The sequence below is a fragment of the Phascolarctos cinereus genome, unplaced genomic scaffold (assembly GCF_003287225.1).
Source record: "Phascolarctos cinereus isolate Bilbo 61053 unplaced genomic scaffold, phaCin_HiC Scaffold_4;HRSCAF=312, whole genome shotgun sequence".
Taxonomy (NCBI): Eukaryota; Metazoa; Chordata; class Mammalia; order Diprotodontia; family Phascolarctidae; genus Phascolarctos; species Phascolarctos cinereus.
In genome coordinates, this window is record NW_027555847.1 from 313,964,924 (window position 1) to 313,989,648 (window position 24,725).

At 34.9% G+C, this 24,725-nt stretch overlaps 1 protein-coding gene across 1 annotated transcript in view; it reads left to right on the top strand.

Annotated features, from left to right (window-relative positions):
* The window catches only part of FCHO2 (FCH and mu domain containing endocytic adaptor 2), a 148,747-nt gene that overhangs the window by 66,669 nt on the left and 57,353 nt on the right, over positions 1 to 24,725 (top strand). Inside the window, 4 exon segments of the mRNA XM_020998360.1 lie at positions 579 to 677; positions 2,066 to 2,162; positions 20,251 to 20,295; positions 22,059 to 22,131. Of these exon segments, the coding sequence (XP_020854019.1) occupies positions 579 to 677; positions 2,066 to 2,162; positions 20,251 to 20,295; positions 22,059 to 22,131 (314 nt within the window).

Sequence of the window (24,725 nt, forward strand, 5' to 3'; positions counted from 1 at the left end):
ACTTTTCTAAAAATTGAAAAGAAATGCTTTCCTATCTCTAGTTCTCTGCTACAGCTCTACTTTTTCATGACTTTATAAAGATTACTGACTATAAATGTGTAATCACATCTGTCCACTATGTTCAGTGACTTGTGTAATTCATCTTGGCTTGGAGATTTGAACTCCTAATACTATCTGTTTCATTAAGATAGAAAAAAATTTTTAATGAAAAAGTTGGGTAGATGACTTTGAACACAGCTATACAACTCGGCATTATTGGCTGGTTTTGTTACTTTGAATAGTCCATCTTCATAAAAGTATGTCCATCCTAATCAGTTATTTTTTAAAAATACATTTTCAAAATATAGTTTAGAGTATCTACAAGCATTTAGCTTATGACCAACCAGCAAGGATTTATTAAGTATCTACTCTTTGTAAAATCCATTTGCTTATTAAACATCTTGGCAATAGTTTCTAATATTTTTTAGTTATTGGTTATTAAATATTTACAAAGTAGCTATGTTCAGTTAAAGTTATGTTGAAGTAATTTTGAAATTTTATTACTGGCAAGACTGTAATTTTTTCTGTTTGCTGCACAGAAATTTCAAGATATTGAAGAGACTCACCTCATTCATATAAAAGAGATTATAGAATCTTTGTCAAAGGCTATACAGGAAATTCACTTACAGATAGGCCAGGTAAGTTTCTTTTAAGTTAAACTTTTTTTTTTAAAGGTGGTGGGTTTAACTTAATTGATGTCATGTTCTAGAGTAGGTGGAGACACAATATGCCCTTCTGTGATTGAAGCCAGTATATACCATAGACAAACTGTATCATTCAACTGTTTCATTAGCTCATACTGTTACCAAACTTTTTAATAGAATTAATGCTTTGAGATCATGCTCACTCACTGCTAATAAACCATTATTTATATTAAATCCCACCGGTATGGGCATATGAACATAGGTAGTAGTAACACTACTCTGTTCCTTATATTCCTCTGCCTTTGTTTAGAAAAGAATACTTTTCATAATGTTACTGTTTAATTTAGCAAATATAATTTCCCATTAAAATGACTAAGAAATGATCTGTTCAAAGAATTACACTCACTAAAGGTATTTTGCAGATCACCTTTGTTTAGTCTGAAAACCTGGCAACCATTCACAATGTGTAAAGGGAGTAGTAACTTTGGCATGTCTGTGACTAGTATATGACTAATATAAAATTATCTTCTTATCCCTACGTTAAACTTGTGCTTTAACAGCTAAGGGGAATTGGCTACTCCAGGCAAAAATTGTTTTGTGTCAAAAATGAATGAGATAAAAAATCCAGACAAATTGACTTGGCTGCAGAACAGTAATATAGCCAAGAAAGAAGTTTACAAAGGATGTTAGATTAAAAAGAACAAGTGTGTATAGGTACATAATTTAAATATACCATTCATAGGTTTAGTGATATAATTACCAATAATGATGATTCACATTTTTTTTACAGTGAATTATGCTCAGCTGTCATATGTGTATGGAATATGTTAAATATCTGAAGTTTTAGGTTGTTATGGAAACAGACTTCTGGGCTAGCAAATTTTAACCACATTGTTTTTAAATTTCAATAAACTTCAAGAGGTGTTGATCTTTAATCTTGTTTCCGTTTATGGGGTGGGGGAAAGAAACAGATGCAATGATGGTCCACAGTAATCTTATCCTACCACTGGATTACGTTGAGATAAGATGGAGAAGCCATTTTTGTTTTTCAAAATCCCAAGTGGTCTGAGAGCACCTATATTGGTATTGTCCATTGTGGGGGTCATCTGCCCTGGAACAGTTGGTAAGATGTGAAAAAGTTGGAAAGAAGCTGTTTTCTCCTGTGCGACACGTGATTCACTTGTCTAGATCTAGGCACCTGAGTTAATTTTCAGGGTATATAGATGATTGTAGATGTTTTTCAAGGCTCTTTTTTAGTCAGCATTGAGTCAAAGGAAAAATCCCATGTTGGTGCTAACTTCTCTTTATGGCAGTTGCTTCTAAACTGGAGTAGAAATTTTTGTGGAAAAAAGAAAATAGTCTTTAATTGTACTTTTCTTTAGATACATGAAGAATTTATAAACAACATTGCAAACACCACTGTTGAAGGTTTGATACAGAAATTTGCTGAATCAAAAGGCACTGGGAAGGAAAGACCTGGTAAGATTAAAAACTATTAAGTAGAACATTTTTTTAACCTTTTTTAACCATTTAATTAGTCACATGTAGATGTAGGTACCCCTAAATTCTCTTGTGTCGCTTTTGATCATAGCTATAAATGTGATAAGCTTTATCTGAATATTTGTGGTATTATAAAAACTTCTCTGAGAAAGGTATAAAATATCTGTAAAATCTTTTTTTTAAACTTATTTTTCCTTTTATTTTTTCCCTCTAGCATGTTGAGCTCTTCTTAAACTAAGATTTTTTTAGGGGCTAAGAATTTGATATAAATTAAAATGAATATTACAACAGAATAACTTGGTAGAAGTTGCGCTTTAATTATGGTGAGTGGGCTGCTTATAGCAACAGAAAACTTTTAATGAATTAAAAATTTAAAGAGAGCATTTCAAACAGTATTTATAGTTTTAGTGTCGATCTTTTCTTATAATTGAGTAGTTTTTTCTTTCAAGTGACTTCTTAATATTATTTTTTATAAATGTACTGTTTTATATTCAATTAAATAAGACACATTCTTCCCACAATAAAAAATATGGTAAACATGTAAAGGAAGAGTTTTCAGGACTTTTCTTTACCACCTGTGGTTTACTTAGAAGACACCTATGTGACTCCACAACTGAAAAATCTAGGAACTATTGTAAATGTGATCAGAACAAGATGAAAGATCTCAGTAGCATTTCTCACAGTTTTTCATGTGGAAGAGTAGGCATTAATGAGGATTGAAAAAGAATAAAATGACAGTAGGGAATTTCTCAGTGGGCATTTACATGAAAGAAGAGAACACCATTTGCTAAATGCTGATATGTTCAATTCAGTTCAGCAGACGTTTAGTATTGGCCAGTGGGGAGGGGAAAGGCATCAGGAAGGGCAGCTGAGATCTATTATAAAGTAAAGGTGAGGGGGAAGTGCTTTCCTGGCATAAGAGACCTCCAGTGTAAGGTGTAGAGCAGGCCAATTTGACAGGATTGGAGAGTGTGAAAGAGAATAATATGAAATGAGATTGGAAAGGCAGATGGGATCCAGATTGTAAAGGGGTTTAAATGTAGGCTGAAGAGTTTGTATTTTATCCTAGGGAAAATTGGGAACCTTTGAAGATTTCTGAGGAGGGGAAGTGAAATCGTCATATCTGAGTTTTAGGAATGTCAATGTGGCAACTGTGTGAAGGGGATTGAGAGGGGAAGGATCAATTACATAGGCAGCTGTTGTGTAATGTTCCAGGTGAGAGGTGATAAGGGTCTGAATTAGGCTGTATAAGTGGAGGAAAGGCTGGATTCAAAAGAGGTTGTGGAAGTGGGATTGACAGGACTAATTGGTTATGTAGGGAAAGAGGAAAGAATTACAGATGACTCTTAAGTTGGGAGCCTGGATGACTAGGAAGATGGTGCTGTCAAAAGAAATGGGAAGATCTGAATCAGGAAAAGGATATAGAATAGTAGAGGGAGAAAGAATGGGGTGTTTCTGTACATACATGCAGAGCAGCATGGGGCCTTGGAGCTCATAGAGACAACCAAATTTGGGGGAAGATGGATATGAACAAAACATTTGAGGATAAGGCTGATTTTCACAGTGAGAGTTCAGAATTTGAATGCACCAGGTCAGCTCAGGTGCCACCTCCCCTAAGAAATCTTTTCTGATCTTTTCATCTCACACCTCTGTTGCTTATGTTCTCTTGCTCTAATTACTTTGTGTTTTATTTACCTGCATACCTGTTAAACTTCCTTCTTGCCCTTCCCTATTCTGGGAAAATGTCAGATCTTTGAGAATAGGGACTGTTTTATTTTTGTGTGTCTCCTGTGCTAACAGAGTTCTTTGCACATAATAGGTATTGAATTAATGTTATTTTGAATTGAACTTGTAGGGTAAAGTAAAGAGAGGTACAGATGAGTGAATGATGCCTTAGAACCAGGGATTTGAACTGACCTGTTAAATAGAAAACAGAATTAACCACATTAGTTTGCTGAACCCTAAACTGAACTGATCTCAAATATCATTACTTTGTAAAACTATGATCTTACCTGTGTTTTTTTTTGAAGAACAACAAAAAACCTTAGTAAAGCAATTTGAACTAGAATGGAACCCTAGTATTTTTCCTAAATTATTGAACCAGAACAAAACTGGAACGTTAGACTAGTCTCTAAATCAAGCTTCTATTTCATTAGGTTTGAAGCCTTGCTCAGAGCAGGGATAGACAATCTATAGCAGTAGTGTTTGGTGTCCCTTTACCATGTCACACCCTATGTATTCTTTTTTTTCTTTCTCATTCCACTGCCCTCGGTGTTATTTCTCCCTCCCTCTTCCTTATTTTTCCTGCCTCTGCCTTAAACCTTTGTTAACCATAGATATTATTTAGGCCTATGTAGAGGATTTAAGCATGAGAAATCCCTGGGTAGGGCACTTGTATGTTGTTTGTTTTTTAGCATATCGCATATTAGTGGCTAATTAGCACATATTCAGAAACAACTGTTCTTTTTGCACTTCATTATGTTGTTTCTCCTGAAAATTAAGGGAAAAATAAAGATATATAGAATTAGTTACAAAAGGAAGTTTGAAATAATTTATAATTTATTAATATAACCAAAGATGTCATAAAGTACGTGGCAAACAAGCTAATAAAATGATTTAGGCTAAAAAAAGGAATATTATTTTAGTTCAGTTTGATGAATTTTTAAAAAGTATACGTTAATAAATATTTTACTAGCTCTAAACTTTGCAACTACCTTTCAGAAACTTAAAAGGACACCATCTCCTCTCTATTCCCGTTTTTTGCTTTTTACCTGTGCTAATATTCAGCCAAACCTATTGACAATCATATCATAGCTGCCTTGAAAGCTCTAACAGTGTAGATAATAGAAAGGAGATTTGGTCCTATGTATTTAGGTTGTTTTCATTATTTGGCTGTTATGTATTGGAACATTCTTCTTCTGTGGTTCATCATGATATCTAAAGAGTCATTTTGTTGGAGGACTGTGGGAATATTTAACCATGTTTTAGTCATGTGCTTGGAATTAGGAGCTAACCATTACTATTCTATTTACTGCTCTGCTTTGGCAGTCATAACTATAATTGTTACTGGGTGTTATTCACTATGTGTTCCCATATTCAAGAGAGAAAGATTGAGACATTTTAGTACCCATCCCCTGACCCTCACCCTTACTCTCTTCCAAACCTCCCTCCCTGTTCATTTACTATAACTTCATTATAATTATAACTTTATTCATGGGTATTGTAGGGAAGAATGGGGCACAGAATTAATATCAAGTTCTCTTACAGGAAGTATTTTACCCATGGTTCAGTGTAGTCATAAACTAACATTTGAACCCTGTCTGCTTTGCAAGAGTGCCCTCTAGTGGATTATCTCTTCCCCAAAGGATTTTAATATAATCTTTGTCAATATATAGATTTTTTTTAATAGAAAATCTTAAATGTGGGTTTGTATATATTTAAAAATTAGCCTGTCTCTCTTTGTTTTGAAACATAACTACTCACTTTTTAAAAAGAAATTTACTCTTTGATATAAAATATTGATTGTGAAGTAGTTTGGGAGAATTAAAAGTTTATTTTTCTCTGTTCTTGAAATCTGTTTATGTTCTACTTAGTGACTTTCTTATGGTTAATTTTTAAGTAAAATATTGCCCTGTTTCTTTTTAACACTGGTCATTATGAAATACGGCAATGTTTTTTACTGTAACATATTTGCTAAAAAATTCTGTTATGACTAAACAGATGCATTATGGTTCTGGTATCATTTTGGAAAATTTATGTTTTTCTGTCGTGATAGATCTTGTTTTTATTTAAGAATTTTTTATTTTGAATTTAAGTACAAAAAAAGCATTTACATACATATAATGGAACACCAAAAGAGGATTAAATATGAAACTCATTTGCTCTTTTTAAAAAAGAACATAATAAGTTTTATATGTTCCTTTCAAAATATCCTGTTTGTGCTTCCTTCTGAGTTTCATTCCGTTTTCTTGTGTGCATTTTTAAAAATGTTACAATGACCCTATTTTGGGGTCATCATTACAGCCAATATTCCCTTGTCCCTGACTCCCTACTGAATAAAACCAAAAAAAGAAACAGAAGGAAACCTTTGTAGCAATAAGTATAGTCAAGCAAAAAAGAATTCACGTAGTGGCAGTTTTAAAAAGTATATGTTTTTCTGTACCTTTTGCCTATCACCTCTCTCTGTCAAGATGTACTTCATCGTGGATCCTCTGGTGACATGGTGGTTCATTGCATTGATCAGAGTTGTTAAAGTCTTTCATAGTTGTTTTTCTGTTTAGTTTATTCTGGTTTTCAGGGAGTCCATATTTTGGGTAGAGTTTACTACTTTTCTAAGTTACTTTTTATCCTTTTAATTCTTTCCTCTGGAGCTTTTATCTAATTTTCCTTTTGTTCATTTCTTCTTATAATCCTTGTGGAACATCTGTTGTCATTATGGAATTATTCAGGAACCTTTGGCCACTACTTTATGGCGCTTCTGCAGCCTCCTGTGGCTTTCTCAGGGGAGCCCTCTACTCCAGGCAGAGTACCTACAGGCTAGACGGCAACTGGTGGCGCAGTGAGTAGAGCACTGGCTGGTAACGGCCTGGAGTCAGGAAGACCCGAGTCCATATCTGGCTTCAGATACTTACTACCTGTGTGACCCTGGGCAAATCACTTAACTTCACTTTCCTCAGCTGTTAAAGGGGGGATAATAATAGCACTGACCTCCCAGGGTTGTTGTGAGGATAAAATGAGGTAATATTTGTAAAAAGTGCTTAGCACAGTACCTAGCACATAGGTACTATTTAAATGATTATTCCCTTCCTTTTCCTTCCCTTCCATGCTATAAGGCCCCTGGCATATCCAGTCACCACTGCTAGGCCACCCTGTGGTGGCATTGGCTTTGCTGGCAGCCTCCTTTCCTGTTGTTTTTTCATGATGACTTCTGTATGACCTTTTGTGAAGTCCTGGAGTAGAAGAAATTACTTATATTTTCTTATTGGATTTCTTGATCATTATTTGGTTTAGTGAAAACTTACAAAGGTTTTAGTGGAGTAAAGTATATGGGAACTTGGTGGTCTCCTTCCTAATTAGGCAGCCCTCTTGGCTGGAAGAGACCATAACAGACCTTGTCATACATATCCCAGCAGCCAAGCTGACCTTTGACCACATTCATGGTTCTTCTTTTTTGGATATTTTCCAGCCCTTTTGCGTTTCCTCATTTCATTAACTTTACTGAGCACTGTCGTATCCATTTAAGTCAGCATATCTGTGTTCTTTTTTGTCAAAATAAATAACTCATTAAGAGGAAAAATGTAGAGCAATTGTACATTATCTATAGTAAAAAGCCTACTTATAAAACAGTATGTGTACTTTCAGTACCATGTTGTAAGTAATAGAGATTTGTGGCTTCCAACTAAGAACTTTTAGTTTCTAGAATGTTTGACGAGAACTATGTTGGAAAAAAAATACTTGGGAAACAATCATCAATGAGATTAGAGAAAGAAATTATACTCTTACAAGAATAAGCAGAGATGCCCAAATTTGCCAGAATTGATGTTTCTGTAATAACCTAGTTATATGTAACATATTTTGCTTTACACTCAACTTTATAATAAATAATTGTGTAATAATACCTCATGCAGAGAGTAGACTTTTGGAGCCCTCAGGTGTTCATAATGGCTTTAGCCTGCTGAAACTAAGTTAAAGGTGATCTTTGGTGGCACAGAAAGCATCCTATGAATATCAGGGAACAGTGAAAATAGGTGAGAACACATGATTGGTTTGTCTACTAAATGGATAGGACTACTGACCATCACAGAGAATGTCTGCGAAGGTCATCTTTCTTGTGGGAAATTTGAGAACCATGGGAATAAGTACAAACAATAAGAGACAAGGGAAAACAAAGTAGAGAGAAAAGGGAACCAAGTGCTAAAGTAGTGGATGGGCAGTAAGTAGTAGACTCTGAAAGTGAGGGAAAAGAGGGCCAATGAGAAAGAGACAAAAGATAGAATCATCTTGTGGGTATAGACCACAGAGGATGTTGGGATAGAACACATGGACTGTGCCTGTAGTTGGAATGGGTGAATGACCATCAGCCATCTATCTATCTATCTGTGTTGCAGAAGATATGGCAGACAATACTATAAAAATGAAAGGATGAAGAAAAAGTTATGATGTAGTAAATTGGGCTTGTTACATATGTAATAGCTAGTATATTAGTTTATGAGCAGCAGGACAGAACAAACCTTTTTTTCTTTTCTTTATATTATCGTGTTTTTTATTTCGAGTTCCAAATTCTCTCCCTTCCTCCAACCCCTCCACCACCCATTGAGAAGGCAGACAATATGATATCAATTATACATACATATGAAGTTGTATAAAACATTTCTGTGTTAGCCATGTTGCAAAAAAAAAAAAAAGGCAAGAAGAATAAGGCAAGTGGGGGAAAATGTGTTTTAGGCTGTACTCACAGCTCATCAGTTCTCTTTCTGGAGGTGGATAACATTTTTTATCATGAGTCCTTTAGAATTGTCTTGGATCATCATGTTGAGCAAAGTAGCTAAGTCTTTCACAGTTGGTCATTATTAGAATATTTTTGTTACTTTGTACAGTGTTCTCCTGATTTTGCTCACTTCACTTTGCATCAGTTCATATAAATATTCCCACATTTTTTTGAAACCATTCTGCTCATCATTTCTTATGGCACAATAGTTTTTCACCCCAATCATATATGTACCACAGCCTGTTCAGTTATTCTCCAACTGATAGGCATTCCCTCAATTTTCAATTCTTTGCTACTACAAAAAAAAAAGCTGCTATAAATATTTTTGTACATATGTAGGTCCTTTTTTTTTTGTCTCTTTGGAGTACAGTTCTAGTAGTGGTATTGCAGGGTAAAACTAGCTTTTTTCTGCATAGAACTAGCTTTTTTCCTGCAGAAAGTTTTAGAACTCCTCTTGGGTTCGGTACCCATTAAATTCTATCCCACACTATTTATTTATTTTCAGCATGCTTTTTTAGAAGGAGAAAATATTTCCACAAAAGACTTATAAAATATTTCATTCTGTAAAGGTTAAACTCACCAGGAAATATCTTGTATCCAAGAGTGATAATTCTCCCTAACAGTGCTGGATTATTATTGTTGTTTGTTCATTTTTCAGTTGTGTCCAACATTTTGTGACCCCATTTGAGGTTTTCTTGGCAGAGATACTGGAGTGGTTTGCCTTTACCCTCTCTAGCTCATTTTACTGATGAAGAAACTGAAGCAATTAGGGTTAAGTGACTTACCCTGGGTCACATAGCTAGTAAGTGTCTGAGACCGGCTTTGAATTCAAGAAGATGAGTCTTCCTGACTGACTCCAGGCACAATACTCTACCCACTGCACCCCCTAGCTGTCTCCCCCCCCTTTTTTTTTAACGGATTATTGTAAGGGAAAGTAAGAAGAGCAAGGGAAGGGGAAAGAAGGGAAGCAGGCAATTTGAAAAAAAATTATTTTGGCAGCTACACGTAGGCCAACTGGAACTAAGAAAGACCAGAAACACAACATCAAGTAGGAGATTGTGGTAAGCCACGTGTGACATTGAGGACCTGGACTGCAGCAGTTGAAATGAAATTGAAATGGAAAATATGAGAGACATTTTAGAGGAAGAATTGACAAGTCTTGGTGATGGATAGAATGTAGGAGACTAACAATAGAGGAGTAAATCATGGCTTAAGGTTTTGAGCCTAAGGTACTTCAAGAATAGTGGGAATATTTTTGGCAGTAATGGGAAAGTACCATTTTGAAAGACAAGATATTTTTGAAAAACATTTAAGGTGTGAAGTGTATACTGGAGAGAATGTAAATTTTGGAATCCTACAGATGGTATTTAAAATAACTCCTTAAAGGAATTAATATAAAGGGAGAATAGGAGCCAAGAATTAAACTTGATGGGGGAAGGGAGGGAGTAGAGTAGTAGATGGCTAGGTTAAAAGGCTAGGGGCGGAAAAGGATCCAGCAAAGGAATAAAAGCTGTAGGAAGACAAAGCATGTATAAGTGTGTCAAGTCCAGGAGAATTCTAAGAAAGGGGAATTAGAGATTTAGTGGTGTTAGGTGCAATTGAAAGTTGAAAAGAAATCATTACATTTTGTCAGAACAGAGATCGTTGGTATTTCTGGAGAGAAAAAAGATTTTATATAATAATAACAGCTGACATCCACATTGTGCTTTTGGTTTAAATAGTATTTTATAAACATACATATATATATACACATGTGTATATACACAAACATGCATATGTATACATGTATATGTGTGTGTATATACATATACACACAGAAACATATTTATATGCATTTTATGTATACATATACACCTATCAGCGTATTTGTAGAAACTGTCTTTCTCCTTATCCTTATGTACATAGGTATCTTTATGCCTTATCCTTATGTACATAGGTATATTTATGCATAGGAATGTTTTCCTGCACATAAATCTATATATGTATAAATATATACACACATAGACACACATTTTTATTCATACATTAGGGTAGGAAGATAGTAAGAGAGTAGTGTGATGGATCTGGAGCTCTCAGAATACAAATGAGCGGTGTTTCAAAATACAAATGAGTGGTGTTGAAATAATAAAAATTATGGGAGTAGACTATTCTTTAATTAACTGTTCAGTGATACACACACACACACACACACACACACATACACAGAGCTGTTCATTTAGGTATTTTGATGTAGAATAGGACTATGACCCCTCCGTTCAATCACAGAAAATAGAGATCATAATTGGAGATTTGAAGGGGTAGCCAGAGGTGGGTTTTTTCCTTTTCTATGGTAGGTATTTAATTTGGGCATGTTTAAAATCACAATTCAAGAAATCATTGAAAAGAGAGAGTAAAGTTAACTCAAAAGGGTAAAGATAAAGTTAGAGCAAGGTTCCTCACTGGGTGGGAGTATAGTATCCAAAGCATAAGTTAGAGGAGAAACCTTTGAGAAGAGCAGGTACAGGAGGATTCTGCAAAGATGGTGGTAGGTCAGAAAACTTAGGCTTTCCAAATTTCCTCCACAAAAAAGATGAAACATGGCTTCAAAGTGAACATAGAGCAGCAGAAATAAAAAAAAAATTGGGAGTAAGGCATTTGTCCTCCTAAGACATCTTGAGAAGATCCCAGGAAAGACTTGACCTCCAGGGATGGAGGTTTGGCCTGAGTGAAGTGCAAACACCTCCAGGCACACTAGAAGGAATCTACAAATTAAAAGCTCTGGGGGCAGCTGAGTATGAGGCAGCCTCAGCCTCTGGAACTTTCACCTCACAGACAGTGTAGGGGATTGTGGTTGAGTAGGAGAAGACTAAAGGACCTTCCATTGTTGAGGGACACTACTGACAAGGTCATCTCTGCCAATCAGATGCGTCCTTGGCTGGGCTGCCACTGTGGGGGAGGAGCTAGCACACATCTGGTGAGTGCAGTAGCGGAGGGTCTCAGATCATGCTGGCAGTGGACCCTTGGAGGAGAGCAGAGTCCCTGGTTTCAGTTCAAGGAAGAGAGGACAGTTGAAGTTTGAAACTATCAAAAAGACTACAAGGAGCAAGAGCATTTGTGGGACAGTGTGGCTGGGGGCCCAGGCCTTGGCCAAGGGGTGGTAGGAGTTTCCAAAGTTGGGCCCAGGACAAAGCTCAGAAAATAACAGTAAGAAGGACCTAAAAGACTTGGGGCATCATTCCCCACACCTTGGGACTAGAATCATTATAAAAATAAGCTGCTAAAAATAAAATAAAAATAAAAATGAGTGAGCAAAGGAGAAAGAACCCAACCATAGATAGCTACTGTGGGGCTAGAGAAGATCTGAGTTCATAGTTAGAGGAAGACAGTGGGCCACTCCTTTTTTAGTGAGAAATGTCAAATGGTTACAAGCCCAAAAAGAGTTCATGGAAGAACTTAAAAAAGGACTTTAAAAATCAAATAAGAGACATCAAGGAAGAATTAGGGGAAAAAAATAAGAGCAGTCCAAGAAAATAAAGAAAATTATGAAAAAAAATCAACCAACTAGAAAAAGAGAAAAACTTAAGGAAGAAAATAATTCCTTGAAAACTAGATTTGGGCCAGGGGAAGCTAAGGATGGTATGAGACATCAAAAAATAATCAAAAAATCAAAAGAATGGAAAAAAAAAGAATATGAAACATCTTATGAGAAAAACAACTGATCTGGAGAACAGATTGAAGAGAAACAATATAAGAATTGTTGGACTACCTGAAAGATACAATTAAAAAAAGAATCTTGATACAATATTGTAAGAAACTATTAAGGAAAATTGTCCTGAAGTTCTAGAACAAGAAGACAAGGCAGAAATAGAAACAATCCAATAACCACCTGAAAGAGATCTCAGAAGACAAACTTATAGGAATATTATAGCCAAGTTTGAGAGCTCCCAGGTTAAGGAGAAAATATTGTAAACAACAAGAAAAAAAAATTTAGTATAATGGAGCTACAGTCAGGATTACACAAGACCCAGCAGCTTCTATGTTGACTGCAGGTCTTGGAACATTATATTTCATAGAGCAAAAGAACTGGGGTTATGTAATTCTGAATGGAAAAAACAAATGGATGTATCATGAATTGAAAGAATTTCAGGTATTTGTGACAAAAAGAGCAGAACTTTATGGAACATTTGACACCTACAATCCAGGAGAAATATAAGATAAACATTAAAGACCAATTATGAAAGACTTATTAAGGTCAAACTATTTACTTCTTATATGTGAAAATGTTATCAGTACTCTTATGACTCATCATTATTTGGGCAATTTGAAAGAAAGGCTTGGGCTGAGCTGTATATGATGGGGTAATTCTGAAAAATAAAACTTTATAGGGAGAGATAAAAATGAGTAATTATCTCATACAAGTGAGGCATAAAAGGAAGAATTGATACAGAAGAAGCAAGTGGGGATAAAGGGCTGGTAGTGCTAGAACCTTACTCATTGGAAATGGGTAGGCCCACAGGTAGATTCCCCACCCTGTTAGGAGGATAGGACAAGGGAGGGACTTTTATAAGAGTGATTTAGATTAAAAAATTGGGAGGGAGGAGGGGATAAAGGAGAAACTCTGAGGTAGATTAAGGTGGAGGTTCGGGAGAGATTCCTGGAATGGTAGGTGGATTAAGGAATAGGAAGGCAAGGTAGCTGGTAGAAATAAATTAGGCTAGTGAAATTAAACTACTGAGGAGGGATTGGATAAAATAGTGTGAGAAGGATAATGAGGAGGAATAGGATGGAGGGAAATACACAAGTAATTATAACTTAAAATGTGAATGGGATGAATTTACCCTTAAAATGGAAATGGATAGCAGAATGGATTAAAAATCTAAATAGTATGTCACTTTAAGGAATCACAATAAAAATGAGAGATGCATACGGAGATAAAATAAAGGATTGGAGTAGAATTTATTATGTAAAAAAATCAAGGATAGTAGTCACAATCTCAGACAAAGTTAAAGCTAAAATAGATTTAATTAAAAGAGAAAAATAGGGAAACCACTATGTGTCACCATTATTATTCAATACTGTTTTAGACCATTTAAAAGAACTAGACAGTATAAAATAAGTCATACCCCAATTGATGAATGATCAAAGGATATGACCAGACAGTTTTTCAGTGAAGAAATCAATACTGTGTATAATCATATGAGAAAATGCTCTAAATTATTATTGATTAGAGAAATGTAAATTAAAATAACTTTGAGTTATCATCTTACACCTGTCAGATTGTTTAAAAGATAGATGCTCTTCAGTTGGGGAATGGCTAAAAAAAGTTGTGAAATATGATTGTGATGGAATATTGCTGTGATGCTTGTGATGCAAGAAATGATGATTGATCTAGAAAAACATGGAAAGATTTGGATCTATGAAGGAACTTTTTGTCTACCTCCAGAGAAAACTGACGAATAGAAGTATGCGTAGCGTGGTCTTACATATATGTATGTGTGTGTGTGTATGTATATAAATATGTGTATGTTTATAGATATGTATGTATATGTCTATATATTTGCATTTAATTGTAGTCTTCTCGGGGGGGGGCGGTGTGGGGAGACAGAAGAAAAATAAAATAAGTGTACAGCAGAGAACAAAAGAAAACCCAGAAGGAAGCACAGAGAAGCTGGGTTGTTTTGAAAAGTGTGTAGGATTTGTTACGTAGGTTTTCATGAAATGGAAATTTATTGTTTCATATTGAATCTTATGTTTTCATGTGTACATGGAAATGTTTTTTTTCTTGTTTTGTATTTAAGTTTAAAATTTAAAAAAAGAGAAAGAACAGGTACCTTTCCCTCTACTCAGGTATTGCTCTGATGTTTCATTATGGTGTGGAGATAACCTTAGGATCTCTAAGTCCATGCTGGGATAGCACATGTTTCTTATGGGTCATTTCAAAGTGGAAAGGCTTGTAGGGGTCTGGTGAAAAGACTCAGCCTTGAAAGACTGACCATCAGATGATGGATTTTTTTTAGCCACAGCAACTAATAAAAACTAAGGCATTAAGAAGGGTTGCCCTCTAAATTCATGTAGGTGGTAACTACACCACTGAAAAATGTGTGTTTTGGAATGTAGAAGTAAGGTTTATTTTGTTCTTTTGGAATACATAGAGGGTGAGTTGCAAGGGTAAAGTTTTCTTAATAATTTCAAACTTTTATCTTTAGAATGTGTCATCATTAGCTATGGTTAGGGGTTTCAGGTAAAAACAAGGTTTCATATAATTCTTGGTCAGTCAGAGGTGAATCACACATTACAGGTCTCTGCACATTTATCTTTTTTTTTTAAGTTCAGTTTTATGTTATTTTCAGTTCCAAATGATCTTCTCTCTTCTCTGCCAGTTAAGAAGTCAAGAAAAATAAAAATCATTGCGAATGTGTATAGACATGCAAAACAAATTCTCACGTTACCCATGCACCCCTCAAAAAAAGAAAGTAAAAGAAATGCTTCAGCCTCCACTCTGAGTCCCTCGGTTTTTTCTGGAGGTGGATAGCATGTTTCATCATGAGTCCTTTGGAATTGTGGTTAGTCATCGTGTTAATCAGAGTTATAACCAAAAGAGCATTGTACTAAGAATCATGACGTTTACAAGGAAACCTCTGAGATGTAGTTTGAGTACAGCTCTTCAATTCATGAAATCATAGAATTATAAGGACACCATAGGCCACCTGGTTCCCCCTCTCATTTTACAAATATGGAAACTGAGGCCCAAGGAGGTTAAATGATTTGCTTAAGGCCACACAGGTACTAAGCATAAAGAGCACATGATTTGAATCTGGGTACTCTTATTGCAGTGCCAGTACTCTTTCCACTGCCCCATACTACCTCTGGGCAGATGGCTAATGGGTAACTGGGCACATAGCCCATTGCTTAACTGGAAATTCCAGTCTAATGAGTGGGTGCCAGATTATCAAGCACCACTCATTACAGTTTTTGAATCTTTCAAGCCCTTAATAGTTTCTCCTTCCCAGATAAATACATATCACTAATGTAGCAATAGATGCCATACATAGTTATACAGATTTAACAAGGATCTTTTGATTAAATTAACAGTTGTCAGTTCCTTCTTAATTTGTGTTATCTTCAGAATCAGGCCTTTGAGCAAATTGTATGCCAGTATACTTTAAGAACAAAGTGCCACAAGTGTTTCCTGGCTCTTCCTTTTGCTTATTGTATTCTTTTTTTTAATCAGTGTCCTATATAGAATCTTTGATAGTAGGTTTGCTACAAATGTTTTCTTTAACTTGTAGTTGAAGAACATATTGCCATATTTTGTAGTTTACAATTGTGATTTCAGTTTTTGAGGTCAAGAATTTTCCTACATAAGCAAAATTTGCTCCTTAGTCATTGAAGTGTTTGGGCAGATTTCAAAACTATCAGCATTTTCCTGGTTCCTCATCCTCATGCTTTGTTACTTGAACCAGGTTTACCTGTTGCACTCAGGCAGTGGATAACCTCTAGATGACTTCTACCCACTGCTAGTCCAGTTCTAGTCCTGGGAAACAAGGATAGAGACTCTGCCTCAGAAGGTGATTGGATCAGTATTAACTAATTTCTTCCTTTCCTCATCAGCACTTGAAATTTTCTGAGTAAATGACATTGGTGGCAAAAGTAGATTCTAGGATCTAAATTTTCTTTTCTACTCCTGGTTTCTAGTATATGGATTCAATTCCAACTTTGCATTGGAGCATAACCTGCTACTTGTGCAGATGATCATTTATTAATATAAATGCCTTTCAATCCAATTCAATTGATATAAATTCCTTTCAACTGATTTGATGGTTGGCAGGGAAGTTGAAACCTAATGATTTTTTTGTTTTATATTTTAAGATGTGGTCCAATCTTCCCCTACAGTCCGAGGGTCATGGAATGGATTCCACAAGTTGATCAGCAGGCTTAAAAATGTAGTTACTTCTATTGACTTGACAGCTCCCAGGATGAGCTCTTATAGTCTGTCATTGTCATCCATTTTGTTCTCTTAGGATGAATCCAGTTTAATACTTAACCTTTAATCCAGTGGATCAAAGATTTTCTAGTCAAATCTCAGTACATGAAGATACAAGATATCTGCTTTTTGTGGTATAGATCTAATATTGGGGTGTTGACATAGTCCTTAAATAATGAAGGATAGTTTGCCTTCATGTGTCTTGTGCTTGGGGAATTTGATTCACTAGTGGTAGTTTAACTAATAGTTCTTTATTCTTCCTTTAATATTCCTTTTGTGATTAAAAAAATTTTTTTTAAATTTTATTCTTTCTGTTTTGTTTTCTTGGAAGGATATTGATGCTTTTTTTTTTTCCATTGGGAATCAAAGCATTATATTATTGTGGGTGATTGCTTTTCTTAGGTTTGTTCTTTTGATTTTATCTTTAAAATTTGTTACATTTTTCTTTAGGAAAGTAAGCTTGAAACAACATCAGATGTTAGGAACAAAGCTTGTTTGCTTGTTTACATGTTAAATTGACCTTTGTGATTCAGCCTAACATCTAAGCCCTTAGAGCAGTCATCTATTTTGACAGAAGGATTAATTGAGGCTAAAACAGTTGAAATTCCACTTTTATGAAACTATTCATTAGGAATTGCTTTCTGGCTTTAGTACTGTCAGAAAAATAACCTGTCCTCCTTTGATTAAATAGCAGAATGATAGTCGGTCCACTGATTTTGAGAGAGAGGTTGAATAAACTTTCTACTTCAGAAACAATTCAGAAGTGACACACTGTAAGGGAGGTCATAATGTGCATTGATGTCCAGCTGAGCTGCTGACTGGCTCTGAGCCAGGCACGCCAACCTCAGCCCTTGAAGCAGCATGTGAAGCATATATATTTTTAAAAATCCTTTTACACACAGTTTAATGTCAGAATGAGTATTTTTGAACTTTAAAAATCAGCAACCAGAACTGTCTATAATTACTTATACACACAACATATATCTTTATAAGTGCAGATAACAAACATATGAACAACTTTAAAATGGTTTTGTTCACATATTAGGTTTTCCCTTTGTATTCAGTTGTCTTGAAAAAGCTTTTACATTTGTTTTAAAAGTGATGTCTGTTTTGAAAAAAAATTATTTTGTAGCCTATTCAATTATATTTTCTTTATATAGAAAAGCTTTAAAAGTATGTTGGACTTGATAAGAGGCAGAATAAAGCAACCAAAATGATGAGGCTGGCAAACGGGCTTTAGAAGGAAAGGTTAAAGATTCACTGACAAGATGACTAAGAGGCTAGGGATGGGGTGATTTTAAAACTGTTTAAAATACATGTAAATATTTATTCAGAAAGGAATGAGTAAGAGAAAACAAGCTTAAAATATATTTGGAAAGTTTGTTTAAATTTAAGGAAGAATTTCATGACCAAATGGTCCAAAAAAATACCCCAGGCTGTAGGAGAGGTTGTAGAATCCACCATCAGTGACTACTTAAAGGCCATATTTTCATGGCTACATTCAGAGCTGCCAGAATTATGTATGGATATTATGTCAATTATTAACATTAGAAAATGGTACTAAAATAACTTAAGTAATCATGTTGATCAATTTTATCTCTTGTTAAGGACCAAGTACCAGCACAGCACAGTAGTTTTTTACTTTGAGTCCATATTCTTGCAATCCTTTAAATTGAAATTCCTGGACTCATTCAAACTGTGTGCTCTTGTAACAGATATAGAGAGAGTTTTTGCCTGATAACAGTTGTTATGGTCTCTCTTTACTTCAGGCTTATTTGGCAAAATAGGTTTAGTATTAATCATATAATTAAGTGGAAAAGTGATACTGTGAAGTTGCTAGGATGCAGCTAAGATGGTCAAAGTTCACCTATATTAATAACTCCAGAGAAGCAGCTTTTCATTGGGTCCTCTGCTCCAGTGACGTGCCTCCTGTCTTATATATTCCTTCTCCACTAGAGATGTTCTTAGACCATTTATCTTCATGACAAATTTCCTCTAGGTCTGGACTAAGTAAACCATGCAAATATAAAGTTTTTCATTGTCAAATACATCTAACTTTTAATCGTTTTATAACAAGTTGACTTAATGAATTTGTCAACACATCAGTGCTGACTCACAGACACAGCTTTCTAACCTGAAAGGCATTATCTAGGCTTATCTGATAAAAGGAATTTAATCATTGCCAGTTGCCAATTTCTTAATAATTCCTAATATTGAAAATTGTAGCATAGACATAAAAACAAATTCTTTGAAATAAATAATATTGCTTTTTTCACAGTACTATTTTCTGTATTAATTTTTTATTTTTCATAGTACTATGAAATATGAACATTTTTTCTTTTTAAAAATTAAGTAGCAAAAGTATTAGGATTATGGATTTAAAGCTGAAAGGGACCTTAGGGCCATCTAATTCAACCCCCTTATTTTACTGTAGAACAACAGAGGCCCAGAGGTAAGTGACAGTTTATTAATTAGGATCTTGCTTGTCAGCTGGATTATTTGAATTAAATTCTTCTGTTCACTTCATCCATTAGTACTCATCACTGAATAATCCCTTTTGAATTTTAATAGTTTTCCAATTTTATATTTGCATTTGTCAGGTGGGAAAGAGATTTTAGTCAATATGGTCACATACCGGTAGTCAGTCTTCTGTTTAGCTAATGGATATTCTTTATAATAAATCTATGAAAATGCATGCTAAGGAATTTGCTAATGGATCTTTATCTGGTATCTTAGCAGAGAACCAATGGCAAATTCATACATTATCCTCTATTTACATTTTGAGTAAACTAATTTCTCATTTTCTTATCCTAATGGATTGTTCTAGTGATCACTTAAAAATGGCACTGTGGCTCATTTTTTCCACAGATTTGTTTGAATTTCATGAGTTTTCTATTTCATTCAAAATAGATGAGCATTATCAACATTTTCATATGGAACTATCTTTTGAAAAAAAAATTTTCATTTATACATCTTCTTTAACCAGACTGATCTTATCTGCAGGCAAGCTATGTGCTTTCCCGCCTTTACTCACAATTCTTCTCTTTAACTAGAATTCTTTTCTCCCTTCTGTGATACTGTATTATTTATTCAAGGCCTAACTAAAATCCCTTTCCTCAGTTAAGCCTTTCAATATGGAATGAACCCATAATCTTCTGTCTGATGTTCTGAACCATTTGTAGTTTGTTTAGCATTACCATATTCTGCTATATTTTATCTTTCTTGTATTGTAATTTGTCCTTTCTCTCCAGCTAAGTTATGAACTCCTTGAAGGCAGACACCAGGTCTTCTAATATCTCTTTTTAAAATGAACATGTATTAAGCAACTATTAGTGCAAAGTGCAATATACTGTACTCTTCAAGAGATTAAGAAATAAGACAAGGTCGCTTACCTTAAGGAGTTTAAAATCTATTTGCCTGTCAAAGTAGTGTTTTATATGTAGAAAGTGCTTAACAAGGCAATGTTAGTATAATTTCATTTCTTTAAATATTAACTAGTTAACATTTAAAAATTGGAAAAATATTAGGAATTTCTTTTAAAAATAGCGTTTTGATCTGCTGTGTTTTGATTAGTATTTTCTGCTAGGCTACTAAATTTGCTCTTTTTTTCCCCCCAGGCCTTATTGAATTTGAAGAATGTGATGCTGCTAGCGTAGTTGAAGGTAAATTACAAATGATGAATTATGTTATCGCACTAGAATTTAACAAGTTAATACCCCTTAAATCTTAGCAACCTATTAGTTTTCTCCTCAAACAGATGAACATTAGGGATTATTAGAACGTCAAAAGGGTAATTACAAACAAAAGTCCTAGCAAGGGGAGTAGTTATAGGAAAAAAAGAATATTTCACCCTAACATGCTATGAAAGTTAGCAGCACCTTATCTTTATTTCCTCACAAATAGATTTTTGAATTGCCAAAAGAAAGTATTAACTTATTGCCCAAATACAGCATATTTTGTGGAAGATTTGTTGTGTATATTTGCCTAGAGTGCTGAACTTGGAGTCAGAAAGAAGGACTTGGGTTCATGTCCTACTTCTGACACTGTCAGTCACTTAACCACTCAAGTTTCTACATGTAAATTGGGGGTAATAAGAGTTGTTGTGGGATTCAAATGAGAGCACATTTGTAAAGCACTTTGCAAACCTTTTATTACTATATAAATGGCAGGAATTAATACTGTTTCTAAATGTACACTATTTTTTCCTTCCCTCCATTGTACAAAAGTAATATTTTAGAATTATATGAATATTAAAATTATAAAGTAACTAGTATATAAATATATAATAGTATAAAATGTTTACTGTTTTATGTTTTAATAATACAGAATTGTGTAGTTTGAGGAAGCACTGAATAGCAATCAGGAGACTTAGGTTCTAGCCCAAGTTTATAGATCATAGAATGGGAAAATCATCTAGCCCAATTCCCACTTGAATCATGGTTGCTTTCTGCAGCATTTCCAATGAGTGCACTTTCTAAAGCAACCCATTTCATTTTTTGATATCTTCAATTGTTAGCAAGTCACTTAAGCTCTCAGTTCCATTTTCTTATCTGCAAAATGAGAATGACCAATATTACTAGCTTTCCTTATCTCTGAGGGACATGATGAAGAAAAAATGATAAACATATATGAAAAGGCTTTGAAAACCATGAAGTACTATACAAATGTAAGGTCTAAACTTTTAATATGTCATCTTGGTAATGTTACATAAGTAAAAAACTTTTTCTCCTAAAGACCATAGATCCTAGATCCTAGGTTAAGTTGATATAATAGATTCTAAAGAACATTCATTTTGATGTGTAAAAAGAAACAAAGATGAAGATCCAATTTATTATGAAAACAAATGTTGATATTTATTGCTGAGTTGCAGTTTATGACAGTGATATTGAACAAGGGTAATACCAGTATTATCCTTTCTGTGTTATAATGAGTACATATAACCAGTTGGTTAAAGCTCTAACCATTTTAATAGGTTGATTCTGCATGTGGGTCATATAACCTTCCTCTGTGCCATTGACCATTAACCCTGGTCATTCATGGCCTTCAAGTGCATGTAGTCCCAACAGAAGGGGGCAGGACAGGAGTATGAGATGGATTAGCACAAATCTACTAGAAACAGCTATGGAGTGCCTGTCCTACTGATTATTGGTCAGCATTGTCACCCTGATATATGAAAGAAAGAAGATTATTATGTAGTCATTGTATACCCAGAGGACGTGATTTGACCTTGTAGTGATCAAATCAAAATGGTTTTCTTAGAAAAGTGATAGTCTTAGAAAAATGTTCTTTCCTTCTCTTATGCATATCAAAGGCTTTAAATATAAAGTATGTGCTAAGATTCACAAGTTACTCAAATAATGTCTCTGATAAAGCATCCAGTGAATAATTCTTCATTCTCTGTTGACAATAAACATTCACTTTAAAGGGATAAAGCCAAGAAAAAGAAAGACTTTCGCTTTGTCAGGAATAATTAAGAAGGAAAAGGATGCAGAGTCAGTGTAAGTATATTAAGTATAATTTCTTCTTCTGTATTTTTTGTAGATTTTGCCTCTCTCAAATTTGACTTAATGCCCTTTTTTCTTCCCTAGTTCATAACACTTGGTATGATTAAACTAGTGTTATAGCATTGAAGTCTCTGTAGGTACCCTTCCCCCAGCTCGTGGAGGTGGTGAGAAGTGCTCCCTGTTACACATACTGTTAGAGTTTCACTGATGCCTCCTAATCCCAGATACCATGGAATTTAGCTTTCTCCTGAAGTTGCTGCTAGAGCTAGGAGAATCCCCCACTCTTCTTTTCCTGGTGCTTTGGTTTGGAACTAATATATTTTCTCATAGAAAGAGATTATTGTTTGTGGTTAGATTTAATAAAATAGTGGTAGGTTTAAAGGTCTATTATGACTTAAACAAGGCTTTGTGGACTGGCCCAGGAACAATCAGTGAAAAACCATTTGTGTATACTGTGTGCCCCAGGTATTGTGTAAGCAAAAAGAAAAGCAGTTCCTGCCCTCACTTTCTAGATGAACTAGAACTCTAGAACTCACATTCTAATGGAGGAGACAACATATAAATAATATATCTTTACGTATAAGATATATACAGTATATAAATGTGAAAGGTTTTAAATGCCAAACAGAGGAGTTTATATTTGATCTTAGAGGTAACACAACTCATTTGGAGGGGTAGGGGGAAGAATGAGATAGGAAGGTCAGGAAAGAGAAGGCACATGGGCAATTCTGTGCTTGAGGAAAATCACTCTGGCAGCTGAAGGGTAGATTATATGAGGAAACTAATTAGAAAGCTATTGTAGTAGTTTAGGTGTGGTGATGAGGGCCTCACCTAAAGTGGTAGCTATATGAGTGGAGAGAAGGGAACCTATATAAGAGATGTTGTAAAAGTATGTATAGGATTTGGCATATACAGATTGTATATATGCAGAGAGTGAAGAGGTAGGGAAGACATGGTGATTGGGAACCTGTATTATTGATGGGATGGTATTGCCCTCAACAATAATAAGGATTGTCATAATGGGGTGGGAGAAAGAATGCAGGAAAGCTGAAGAGTTTTCTTTTGGACATGTTGAGATTGAGATGCTTATGACAGTTGAATCCATGGGAGTTGATGAGGTCACCAAGTAAAATAGTATAAAGGGAAAAGAGAAAGGGTCTAGGATCTAACCTTGAGGGGACAACCTTCATGAAATGGTCAATGTCATGAAAACCAAGAGAGAGGAGAGGATTCAGGAGGATTCACCGGTGTCAAATGCTTCAGAGTCAAGTCAGCGAGCATTTATTAAAGGCATACCGTGTTTTAGACACTGTGTAAAGCATTGGGGATACAAAGAAAGGCAAAAAATAGTCCCTACTTTAAGGAGCTCACAGACTAGTAGGGGAGACAACATACAGCTATGTTACACACACGACATACACAGGATAAATTGGATATACTCTGAGAGGGAACTGTGGAGAACTAGCAATGTCTTATAGAAGGTGGAACTTTAGCTGAGTCTTGAAGAAAAGCTAAAATGTAGAGGAAGTAAATTGCAGGCATGGGGACAGCCAGTGAAAATGGAGAGATGGAGTGTCTTGTATGAGGAAAAGCAAGGAGGCCAGTGTCATTAGATTGAGGAATACATGGAGGGAAGTAAGGTATAAGAAGACTGGAAAAGGTAGGAAGAGGCTGGGTTATGAAGGGCTTTACATACTAAATAAATGATAACAGCTATTAGAATCTTAATTGGGTGATAAATATGAATTAAATGAACTTCAGTGGAGGAGAAGGTTACTGAGTGATAGCAGTAGGGGAGAGTGGCATTGAGAAGCAAGGGGAGTGTTCAAATCCCCAACCTCTACCAGTGAGTGACAAGTGAATATTATTAAGTGAAAGTGCCACCAGTGTTGGTTATTATTGAATATAATGTCTGTCCACACATATTCTCTGTAATCTTGGGCAGAGGGCATATGTGGAAGTTACTGTATTTGACATGCTAGAGCCAGCAGGGGAACATGGCTAGTGGCCCCTCTCATCAGCCACCTCTTCTTTGCAGACTTCCTAGTTCTTGTTCCTATATTTACTTTTGTGTGTATTCCATGACAGAAAGCAAGCTCTTTAAAGACAGGACCTCTTTTTGTTGTTTGTTTTTGTGTCCTTGGTGCCTAAAATAATAATGTCTCACACTAGAAGTTGCTTAATAAAAGCTTGTTGAATATATTTTATACTATAGAACATTCAGTATGTAAAATTATGGGTACAAATAACATCTTTGGGGAAATGGTTTTCATTGATAATATTTTTAGGTGCATTAAATGAATAGGCTTGATTAAAATCTATTTGACAGTTACTCTAAAACTATTGACTTCCTTAACAGTATGTTCTATTAGAGAATATTCATAGAAGAAAAATAATTTTTAGTGGTATAAAAGTTTTGTTTCAGGCAGGCCAGATTTTGTTTATAGATTATTAACAGATTTATAGCCCAAAAGAACAAATATATATAAAATACTTTTCATACTTAAAGTGCTACATGAATACTGTTAATTATTCCATTTACCCTAATTTGTGTATTAGAGAATTAATTTTTTCTTTTTATGCTTTTT